The sequence below is a fragment of the Pelophylax lessonae genome, assembly GCF_965119305.1.
Source record: "Pelophylax lessonae genome assembly, chromosome: 3".
In the NCBI taxonomy this organism is placed as follows: Eukaryota; Metazoa; Chordata; class Amphibia; order Anura; family Ranidae; genus Pelophylax; species Pelophylax lessonae.
Genome location: NC_138770.1, coordinates 263,913,615 through 263,926,257, shown reverse-complemented (window position 1 = coordinate 263,926,257; position 12,643 = coordinate 263,913,615). Strand labels below are relative to the sequence as shown.

At 41.6% G+C, this 12,643-nt stretch overlaps 1 protein-coding gene across 1 annotated transcript in view; it reads left to right on the top strand.

Annotated features, from left to right (window-relative positions):
* Positions 1-9,120, top strand: part of LRRC34 (leucine rich repeat containing 34) — a 33,463-nt gene extending 24,343 nt beyond the window's left edge. The window contains exon 11 of the mRNA XM_082249197.1: positions 8,831-9,120. Within this exon, the coding sequence (XP_082105323.1) occupies positions 8,831-9,022 (192 nt within the window). The 3' untranslated portion in view covers positions 9,023-9,120. The remainder of the gene's footprint in view (positions 1-8,830) is intronic.
* The last annotated feature ends 3,523 nt before the right edge of the window (positions 9,121-12,643 follow it).

Here is a 12,643-nt window from a genome sequence, read left to right as displayed (position 1 = left end):
TAGATTTACCTTCAACTATGTAGTGCAGGGGCCTGCCTGATTGCATTCAAATTGAAAGTGTTTAGATTTGACCTCATATTATATGGTTTTGGTAAATCTAAAGGAAAAAATCTAAAGACAATTGTATAGTGTGTATGGCCCATAAGGAAAGGGATGGTCGGCACTCAAGATAACATCCAAAAAAGTATTTCTTTATTAACCACTTTAGCCCTGGAGGATTTGGCTGCTCAATGATCAGGCCCTATTTTGCGATTCGGCACTGTGTGACTTTAATGGACAATTGCACGGTCTTGCAACGCTGTACCCAAACAAAATTGACGTCCTTTTTTTCCCACAAACAGAGCTTTCTTATGATGGTATTTGATCACCTGTGCGATTTTCATTTTTTGCGCTATAAACAAAAAAAGAGCGACAATTTTGAAAAAATAACAATATTTTTCACATTTTTTTATATGAAATTCTCAAAAAAAATGTAAAAAATCTAAATCTTTTAACATTTTAGGCTAATTTGTTTTCTGCTACATATTTTTATTAAAAAAAATCGCAATAAGCATATTTTGATTGGTTTGCACAAAAGTTATTGCGTTTACTAACTACGGGAAAGATTTATGTCATTTTTATTGTTTTTTTTGTAACTAGTAATGGCGGCGATCTGCAATTTTTTTTTGCGGGACTGCGACATTGTGGCGGACAGATTGGACCCCTAACTGAAGGGGTTAACTTTATTGATGATCAAGGAGTTAAGTGTGACCCTAGGGGCATAATTCTAACTGTCAGGGGGCGTGGCTTGTTACGAAACGCGTGGGCTATTTTACAGCACTATACATGTTTACTTAATAAAATACTTTCTGGATATCTTGAGTGCCGTCCATCCCTTTCCTTACTCGAAGTAGTCTATTTGCCTTTAGTAAATCAACCTGACTAAATCTCCCAAACAAGGATGCAGATTGTTTTTAAAAGCTCACAATCACTTCTAACCTATCCTTACTATAGCTAAATAAAAGACATTTGGCTTTAGATACATACTGTATATAGATATTAGTTTGGGCATACAAATTAATATTGGTCTATCATGGCTATTTAAAAATCTTTTACACACATACATACACACTGCATACAGTGCCTTGAAAAAGTGTTTATACTTCTTAAAATTTTCCGCATTTTGTCATGTTACAACCAAAAACATAAGTGGCACATAATTGTGAAGTGGAAGGAAAATGGTGTTCAACATTTTTTATAAATTAATATGTGAAAAGTGTGGTGTGCGTTTGTATTCAGCACACGTCAATATTTTGTAGAACCACCTTTCACTGCAATTACAGCTACAAGTCTTTTTGAGTATGTCTCTACCAGCTTTGCACATCTAGAGGGTGACATTTTTGCCCATTCTTCCTTGCAAAATAGCTTAAGCTCTGTCAGTTTGGATGGAGAGCATCTGTGAACAACAATATCCAAGTCTTGCCACAGATTCTCAATTGGATTTAGGTCTGGACTTTGACTGGGCCATTCAAACACATAAATATGCTTTGATCTAAACCATCCCATTGTAGCTCTGGCTGTATGTTTAGGTTCCTTGTCCTGCTGGAAGTAGTCTTTTGCAGACTGTAACAGGTTTTCTTCTCAGATTGCCTGTATTTGGCTCCATCAATCTTTCCATCAACTCTGACCAGATTCCCTGTCCCTGCTGAAGAAAAGCATCCACACAACATGATGCTGACACCCCCCATGTTTCACAGTGGGGATTGTGTGTACAGGGTGATGTGCAGTGTTCGCTGCCACACATAGCGTTTTGCTTTTAGGCCAAAAAGTTAAATTTGGGTCTCATCTGACCAAAGCACCTTCTTCCACATGTTTGCTGTGTCCTCCACATGGCTTCTCATAAACTGCAAAACAGATGGATTTCTTTCAACAATGGCTTTCTTCTTGCCTCCCTTCCATAAAGACCAGATTTGTAGAGTGCACGACTAACAGTTGTCCTGTGGACAGATTCTCCCACCTGAGCTGTGGATCCCTGCAGCTCCTCCAGAGTTACCACGGGCCTCTTGGCTACTTCTCGGATACTTCTCGGATTAATATTTTCTTTGCCCAGCCTGTCAGTTTTGGTGGACGGCCATGTCTTGGTAGGTTTGCAGTTGTGCCATACTCTTTTCGGAAGATGGATTGAACAGTGCTCCTTAAGAGGTTCAAAGCTTGGGATATTTTTTTATAACCTTTTTTTATAACCTAACCCTGCTTGAAACTTCTTCACAACTTTATCCCAGAACTGTCTGGTGTGTTCCTTGGCCTTCATGATGCTGTTTGCTTCACAGAACAGCTGTATTTTTACTGAGATTAAATTATACACAGGTGGACTCTATTTACTAATTAGGTGACTTCTAAAGGCAATTGGTTTAACTAGATTTTAGTTAGGGGTATCAGAGAAAAAGGGGGCTAAATACAAATGCACGCCACACTTTTCAGATATTTATTTGTAAAAATATTTGAAAAACATTTATAATTTTCCTTCCACTTCACAATTATTTTCCACTTGGTGTTGGTCTTTCACATAAAATCTCAACTAAATACATGTACGTTTTCATGGGGACTGCACTGAGACTGCAAGGGTTAACTGCACATTTATGTCTAGGGTAAAGCAATTTCGCTTATCCGATCATCTTGTCCTGCAGACTTCTCTATGCTCCAAGACCGGTACCATCAGCATCTTCTCCCCTATGCTCCAGTGTCTAAGGCCTCTGATGTCATAAAGACCGACAGTGATAATAGTCCTGCACTTGTATAGATGCAGGGGAACAGTCCACTGCTTGAACCTGAGGTTCATCAAGTGTAACCCTTGCAGTGTGGGCACAGCCCTACTGCACGGGAGGGATTTTAGGTTTCCTGGGGATGGGTCTTAAATGTCATTTTGTGACTTGACTAAAATGAGAGTTTAGTTCATATTCCAAAAAACTTCCACAGTTTTACAGCATGTACACAAGTATAAAATTGGAATTGACTGCCAACTTCTGATCTAGTATAGTGGTTAAAAAATGAGTGAGTGTACTATAGAACTGTAATGTTCCGGTACCTTTGGTACCCTAAATTACACTTTCCACAAGTGTATGCGCCCTACCATTTACTTTTGGAAAGGTGCGCATACACCTTTAAGACTGGAGCTGTCATCACTCAGCGCCGGACTAGATGGCTATTTAAGGCGTCGGTTCTCACTCACATGTGTTCGTTCAAACACCCTTATCTGGATGCTAACCTTGCTTGAAGCTTCCATGCTTGCAAGCTTACTTTGCTGACGGAACCTCGCTGCGCTGATCCCTGTATCCCGCTACTGGATCATCCGCCTCTCCTGAACCACCCTTCGGCTGTATCGCTAATAGTGCTAAGTACCCCGCAGGGGAATTCTCTATAAACTTATACTAAGCTTACACTATCTAGCTCTGCATAGTAAAGACTGTTTATTACATCTGCATAAACTAGATTGCTAGCTCTTGAGACTACTGCTACTTTTCTGCACTGGGTTGATCTCTTTTGTATGTCCACCTGCTATTCTATCATCTGCTATCATACAACATTGCTAAACCTTCCTGCATCCATCTGCTACTGTCTCACCTTCAAGTGTCTATCACCTATCACCTCCACTCAACCTATCCCTCAACCTTCATAATTGTGTTACCACATACATAAAGTCACTCTAGGAACCAGCTTGCTAATTGTGTGTATTTACTGGCTGAAATAAGACCTTCCACACATGATGAGTCATTGAGGTTGGGAATGGTATCTCAGCATATCTCTTACATGACTACTGACGTGGAACTATTTCTGCAGCTGAAAATCCACACCATATAAGAAACGCAGGAGCGTTACAAGAACTTGCAAATTGTTGTACCAACAACCAGTGGCGTTGGGAGAAGGGGCTGACCCGGGCTATAGCCCAGAGTAGTCCCCCAAAAAGCCCTGGGTCTCGTGTTAATTGTAAATAATTATTAGCCCCGAGTCTACTGCCTGGCCTGCGCGCCACAGGCACACTAGTATGGCCTGCCTCTTGGAGTCTAGCAACCAATGATGTCACGTGACGTTAGTGTCGTCACGTGACAGAAGGAGAGCGCGGGCCCAGGCTCTGAGTCCCAACGGAGGAGGATTTCAAATTCCTCCTCCACACCTAGAATTGACTCTCCAGTGGAGAGTCTCCACCCACCGGCCACCTCCCTCTTCTCCGGGCGGCAGCGCGGCTCAGCTTAGAGACAAGGGAGGCCCTGAAGGAAGCACCGTTTGACTAGACACTACTCCAGGAGCTGACTTGTCCTGTCCACAGTGTCCAGTGTCCACACAGTGACTCCTCCACCTGCCAGGCCAGCACTTGGCCTGCTAGCTGCTGCACTTACCTGGCTGCCTGCACCTCATAATGAAATTGTTGGAGCCTAAACACGAATGGAGGAGGGTGGGGATGCTGGGAGGCAGGAAGGTATTGTCAGTCACAGTCGGGACTCAAGTGACTTCACTGAATTAAAAAAAAAAGGTAAACAGTGAATTTAGCCCAATTGTTTTCTTTCCATAATGTGAAATTATTTAAGAGAAAAAGGCTGAAGGCCCTTCAGCCTTTTTCCCTTATATAATTTCACATTATGGACAGAAAACAATTGGGCTAAATTCATTGTTTACCTTTTATTTTAATGTAGTGAAGTGTATTTGTTCCCCATAAAAAATTGTGTTCGAAAGACCATATGATATAAAATATTGTAACGACTGCCATTTTATTCTCTATAGTCTCTTCTAAAATATATATATATATATATATATATATATATATAAAATATGTTTTGGGATTCTAAGTAATTTTCTAGCAGAAAATACAGATTTTTAAAGATTTTTGATGCGTTTCACAGTTTTTATTTTTCCACTTTAAATACTGTATATAGCTGGTTGCTAAGGAGCGGGCTGGGAAGCTGGCCGCCACATCCTTAACAACCAATAAGTCATCAGTTGTCATCAGGGTTCCCCACTGGCAGCTCAATGTAAAAAAAAATTTGCCTTAAAAAAAAAGAAAAAAAATTTGTGAAATAAAACAGCATGGAGTCCGCCAGGTGCATACCAGACCCAAAGGGCCTGTTACAAATAATAACAGGGCTCAAAATTTGAAGTCCGGAGCTACTAGCCAGGCCTTAAGGGTTACTCGCCACCAGTTGCCCCACCCAACTCCTACCCTGCCCCACCCCTAAACACGTCCTCATAAATTCTCTCATAAAATTACACTGTTAAATGTTTTTGCATTAATGCAGAAGTTACAAAAATAAATATTAATAACAATGTTTTCAGTGCAGTCTCACCAGTGCACATCAATGCAGCCTATCAGTGACCATCAGTGCAGCATCATCAATAAAGCTTATCAGTGCTGCCTCAACAGTGCCCATCAGTGAAACCTCAACAGTGCCCATCAGTGCAGCCTGATTAGTGCCCATCAATGCAGCCTCCCCTGTGCCCCTCAATGTAGCATCACCAGTGCCCAGCAATGCAGTCTCGCCCATGCCCATCAATGCAGCCTCACCCATGCACATCAATGCAACTTTACCCGTACCCCTCAGTGCAGTTTCACCCATGCCTGTCAATGCAGCTTCAACTGAGCCCGTCAATGCAGCTTCACCTGTGCCCGTCAATGCAGCTTTACCAGAGCCCGTCAATGCAGCTTTACCTGGGCCCGACAATGCAGCTTAACCTGAGCCTGTCAATGCACTGACCAGTGCAGGGGAAGAGAGAGAGAGAGGAAGAGGAAAGCTGGCCGGATAATGACAGAGCGTGGATCATCCCGCTGTAACAGCTTTCCTTTTAATTGCCGGGCGCTCGCCGACACACACAGTCCCGCCTCCTGGCCCGGCTCAATTGATAGACGTCACACGTCCTGGTTGGCCAGGTGTTCTGTCTATCAAAGAAGCTGGGCTAGGAGGCGGGACTGTGTGTGTGTCGGCGAGCACCTGGCAATTCAAAATAAAGCTGTTACAGTGGGATGATCCACGCTCTGTGATTATCCAGTCCGTCGGCTGGCCGGCTTTCCTCTTCCTCTCCTCCCCTGAGCGGCTCTCGGAGCAGCCCCACACTCGCCCTAAATAATTTTCCACTCGCAAAATGCGAGTAGGCGAGTGGAAAATTTGAGGGCTGATAACAATTCCAAGATTTGGAGTCATAATGGGTTTATACAACATTTTATGGTGGGGCATTGGGCAGGGGTGAGGGCTTGGGTAGAGCTTGGAAGGTATTTGCTTTAAATGTGGGAGGAGCTTGGGCGGGACTTACTTTAAAATGTGGGAGGGGTTATCAAGTTTATCTTCGGGCTGAAGCCCAGAGTCTTTTTCCCACTTGGCAACGCCCCTTCCAACAACCCTTTTAGGAGTTTCTTTTATGTTTTTTCTAAAAAAAAAAAAAAATCACAGAAGTTCACTGATATTATATTTTATTAATCATCATCATCATCATACTGCATTACTCATCAACATAATCTGCACCCCAGTGAAATGTGAATTTTTTATTAGTAAGATACTAGAATCAGAGAAGGCCATACTTGCAAAACCTTTCAGTCTTTACAGACTATGTTAACAGAACTTGGGCAGAAAAGCTGCTCAGGGCTTAAGTAATACACTTCCTGCATTGGAAATGGGAAGGGTAGAGGTTGGTAAGCATCCTAGGGTTGGCCTTACACCTGAGCTTGTATTTGTTCATACAGGCAGGAGCATTGACTGGATGTATGTGGCTGATCTAATGTAAGGAAAATAAATAAACAGCACCAATTTTCTCCATCACTTGACCCCCATCTTCCCTAATGTATCCCACTTCCTCCTTTTCCTCCACATCCTCTTCCCTACTGCTCCAATATCAACTTGGTGCAGTACATCTATCACAGACAAGTGTGTTCTATGGTCCTGTCTTATGGCTGACAGCCAAAGAGTACAATGCAGTACATTTCTCAGTGATAGAAGGAAGAGGGGTGCAAACTCACTGGAGTTGATTTAATAAAGGCAAACAGGCTAGGAAATTTTCTCTTAGCTTAGAAACAAAGTTGAAGTTCTGCTGACTTCCATATTCCAATAATGTTTTTTTCTTGCACGTGATTGGGCATTCTTTGCTAAGTATATTTTCACCACGTGCACTAAGCTAAGGGAAGATGCCCTTTCAAAGTAAACAGCCTATTTGTGTTTAGTAAATCACTCCCACTCAGTTCACAACCTGCTTTATTACTTAATACAATGTTAGGTAACAATATTTTGGGGGAAATGGTAGCAGCTACAGCCCATATACATCTTGCTGTCTGATTTAGGTCAATGTTGCAGACAACTCTTTTACGTGGCTATGTGGGGCTCCGCCCACCTGGCAATGTCATTAATTTACAGTGTTCTGTGAATGGGAAAATTGCAAGTTCTCAATTAACTACCAGGGCGTTGTTGATCGCTCTAGGTCACATTTGTAATACACAAGGCCCAGCAGGCCATTTTATGTGGCCCTCGCACCCAGGGGGAGGGGTGGAAGTGAGATGTGGACAGCCTGGGAAAGAGAGCTGAACCGTGCACACTGTGCATAGCACACCCCTAAACCCTGCACTCTGTATGCAGTGCACTCCTCAAAACTACACTCTGCATTTGGTGCATAGTGCACCCCTGAACCCTGCACTCTGTATGTAGTGCGCTCCTCAAAACTGCACTCTTTGCCTAGTGCATCCATGAACTTTGCATTTGGTACGCAGCGCACTCCTGAACCCTGCACTCTGTATGTAGTGCGCTCCTCAAAACTGCACTCTGTACACAGTGCACCCCTGAACTTTGCACTTGGTACTTAGGGTACCCCTGAACCCACTCAGTATGTAGCACACCTCTGAACCCTGGCACTATGTGGATAGCACATCCCTGAACACTGCACATAGTGCACCCCTGAAATCCACACATAATGCACTCCTGGTATTTATTGCTCCTTTAAGATCCTTCTACTACAATTTGGCCACAGCTACAATTTGATGTGGTTCAGTGTGGGGGCATGATTGAGTTTATGCACCTATTCCCTGAGGAAAAAAAAGCCCTGCATACATTTATATACCATAGCCTCACTAATACAACTGGCCCTTTGAGGACAACAGACCCCTGCTCTAGGTAGTTCATTGAGCTTTCTGTTAGGCTGGCCATACATGGGTCGAATTTCGAAAATATTTTCTTTCGAAAATCTTATTTGAGAATTTTCATTCGAATTTCGTACCATTAGTGGGCCGCAGCATTGACTGATTTTCGTGCGGTCGTCGAATTTGAGTGATTGGGCATGTTGGAAATTTCTTGAAAAACAAACGGTTTTCTAATCAATTATGGGAAAATCATGCAAGAAATATAATCAAAAAAGAAATGTGCATGAGTGCAAGAAAAGAAAATTCCTGGAAAGAAAGAAAGATTCCCAGCCACAAAAATTATTTTCTGTAGCAATATAAGGTGAAATTGAAGGCTTGGTTGGTCCAATTTCGAATTCAACTGTGTCACTATCAAATCACAAAATGCACGAAATTTCTGATTTTCGAAAAGAAAATTATTTTGAAATTCGACCCATGTATGGCCAGCCTTAGAGTGTAACTGCCTGTCCAAATTGGAGGTACGGGCAGACAGCTACACAGACAGTCTGCAGGACCGTAGCATTACACTCACGATCTGCTAGTAATGGCTGCAATGCTTTACAGGTTTCTAACAAAATAAATAAATCATTTTTCTTTTTTACCTGCAAATTTTTTTGAAAAGGTGACCTTATCCTTTAAGTATCACTGGTTCTATTTTATTTAGTTTATAGTAATTTTAAACATTGACTTTTTTTTTTACCATTTCAGGCATTTTCAAATCTACTTTCCACTGGACGTCTGAGCAACTCTTCAACTGACGTGCAGCCGTATGTAGTAGATGGACGTGTCTATCTTGCTGAACTTTTTCATGGACTAAAAAAGCATTATTACTGGACCCCAAGTTATGGTACTGCAGATGATCCAGTCTGCAATTCTGGTCTTGCATTAACAAATTATTAGACATTGTTACATCTGTCACGCATGTTCTTTGTACATTTATACATATTTATTACCATTTATTCCAATTTAGATGATTTGAATAAAATGTTTCAAAATTACATAGGGTGTCTACTTTACATATAACATACAGCATGTAATACATAAAACAGTCTTTTAGATGTGGTGGTTTATTTGACTTTCTACCTATCCTTCTTCTTTCCCTTCATTGTTACCTTGTGAGTCCTGGGCTAGGATAATAATGCTCACTCACTATTCTGTGTCTATGGAGGAGCACTGTTGTCACCATAGGGTAGGAAGTCGGTTAGCAACACACAACACCTCTTCCTCTCCTTATATTCATAATTCAGGGAAGGTGTCCTGTAGTCCTTACCCACTTCCTGATAACATTGCTTGAGATAACAGTGCAGTGTGCAAAGGACAGCATAGGATTTATGGCAATGTATTGAACAGAAATAACAAAAAGATTTTATTGGTAGCTTTAACCGCTTGCCGACCGCCGCATGACTATTTACTGCGGCGGTCAGCCCCTCACAGGCAAAGCGACGTAGTACTACGTCGCTAGCCTGTGAGGGTCTCGGGAGCGAGCACGCGCCGCCAGAGGCGCGCTCCCGCACGGTCACGGACCCCCCCGCGCATGTGACCGGTGGACCCGATCGTCCGCCGGTCACTCGCGATCGTCGGGTGGAGAGGGAGAAAGGCAGGCGGCTAATGTAAACAAGCCGCCTGTCATTCTCCCCTGTGTAAGAATAGTGATTATACGGTTCTACTATGTAGGACCGTTGATCACTGTTCCTACACCTCAAGCCACAGCCAATCACAGTTAGAATCACGCCCCTAGGGACACACATATCCCCTCCCTCTCAAAAAAAGTTAACCCCTTCACTGCCAGTGTAATTTTACAGTAACAGTGCATATTTATAGCACTGATTACTGTAGTAATGTCACTGGTAACCCCAAAAGTGTCAAAAATGTCAGTCAAGGGTCCGATCTGTCCGCCGCAATGTCGCAGTACTGCAAAAAAAAAAAATCGCAGATCGCCGCCATTACGCGTTAAAAAAAACAACAAAAATGACAAAAATCTTTCCCTTTGTTAGTAAACGCGATAACATTTGCGCAAACCAATTAAAATACGCTTTTTGCGATTTTTTTTATACCAAACATATGTAGCATAAAACAAATTGGCCGAAAATGTTAAAAAATTTTGATTTTTACATTTTTTTTGGGGGGGGATTTTATATAAGAAAATGTTAAAAATATTATTTTTGCAAAATTGACGCTTTTTTTTGTTTATAGCGCATGATCAAAAAATCGCACAGGTGATCAAATACCACCAAAAGAAAGCTCTGTTTGTGGGGAAAAAAGGACGTCAAATTCGTTTAGGTACAGCGTCACACAACTGCGCAATTGTCCGTTAAAATCACGCAGTGCCGAATCGCAAAATAGGCCCTGGTCAGGAAGGAGGTAAAATCTCCCGGGGCTTAAGTGGTTAAAGTTGGTATACAAAAAATTTTCAAGACACACGGGCAGGAGGAAAAGTATTTACTGTCTTCTTTTATAGGTATGGCTTGCTTCAAAAATTTTTGTATGGTGACAGGGTTGCTTCAACAGACCAAAAGGGGCAAATAGGAGAAGCTTATTGCTAAGGTTTACATTGTGGACTTGGTGGATTCCTAATTGATATTAAACATATATAAGTCTTTGTATTTGTTTGAGGATTTAGATGTATTTCTGTTTGAGGAAGAAAAAAAAAAAGAAAAATATTTGTGCACCAATCCCTGTGGACTTTTCTCTCTCTCCCTCTCTCTCTCTCTCTCCCTATATATATATATATATATATATATATATATATATATATATATATAATGTTTGGGGGTTCTAAGTAATTTTCTAGCAAAAAAAACTGATTTAAACTTCTAAAAAACAAGTGTCAGAAAAAGCCAGAATCAGCAAATAGTAAGAACAAAAAAAAAATATTTACTGATTTATCTCAGTGTGTTTCAAGCAGCCCGATTGATTGGAAAGGACCATAAAAGCAGGCTCATATAAGCTTCATCTGTGTTAATAATAAGCTCTCTGATTTTGAAATGTTGAAAATTAACAGTTGGAATTGGAATTTGAATCTGATTGGCTGAGCTCTGGCTGCCCTAATGGTATCCTAGCAACAATGATGTCCCTCACAGCCAGCCTATATAAGGAGCTGTTGGAGCTGAATCTGGCGGTTTGGTTTTGCTAGAAGTAGTGAACACATCGCTTTTCTAGTGCTCTGTGCGTTTTCATTGTAATTCATCAGAATGAAGTGGCAACGCAGAAACCAAACCTTGGCATTTCGTCCTTATAAGATCAGGGATGAGATTACTTGGAAATTCATCCAAGATAAGAACTTTGTGATGGATTTGGATAAGATCACATTATTACTTAGTGAGTTGAAGCTAGAGACAACTCAACAACACCCCAAAAATGGGGAAAACAAACATGGGAACTCTGATAAGGGGAAGAATTCTGGAGAGAGAAAGAGTTCCATAGAGAAGAATGACAAGACCAGAGGAAAGAAGCAGAGAGGAGATAAGGGAAGATTTGATGCTGTACTTATTCGGGCCAAACCAATACTGGGTATGACAGGTACTGCCATATTGCCCAAGAGGAACAACAAGAGACCAGCATCAGATGCGATTTTCCCTGCACCTCCAAATAAGCAACAGATGACTATCACAGATGGGACAAGTAAGAATGATGAGAACAATTTCATAAAATATAACATAATTGTCACTGTTTAGATATTTTAAAAAGCCTGTCCCCTGCCAACAGCTGTAGAGTAGGACCCCCCACCTTGCCTTTATAAAAGGGGATGTTACCCTCTCATTGCTCAAGCATTATAACGAATGCTATCCTCAGCTAAATAAATGGGTTTGGGTGAGCTGCAGCTATAGCTTATGTGGATAGATCTGTCCTCCCATACTGGATCACACATATGACCACCCCTGCAGTTCTCCCTATTATGATGGTATTCCTTTAACCCATTTGCTGCCGCAATTTTCTCACACATGGTATATCACATGTTTTTGGGCCTAAGGATTACTTACAGTGGACCTGCAATTTAAAAGTGAAGATTTGCTACATTATGGGAAACATCCAGAAATACTAATTGCACCCAAGTAGTACCCAGAAAGATTTAGCTTTTGTCTGGAGTTGGGGGGGGGGGGCTATATTATGTGAGGGGGAGCTATAATATGTGAAAATCTGACTTATGATCTTCCATACAGGCCCACTTTGTTCAGAGAACTCCACTGGAACAACCAGTCGCTTCTAGGCATAGATGGCTGGACTCTGATGGCAATGAATATTTATGTTCCTGGGCTCCCAGGAGAGGGATTCCCCAACTTAGAAAGGGGTAGTAGTGAATAGGTGGTTTTACACCTGCCAATTCAAAATGACGTGAATCCAATTGGGCCTCTTTTTAATTACCCCAATTTCTTCTACAATATGCAGCACATCTGGCAGAATTATTTTAAAACAAGTTTACAGCTTCTATTGCAGCCTTGAACTTGTTTTGCCTCTTCGACTGCCATGATGTACAGGTTATATTCTTGCAGGTCATAGAGTTAAAAAGTCAACTACTGTAGC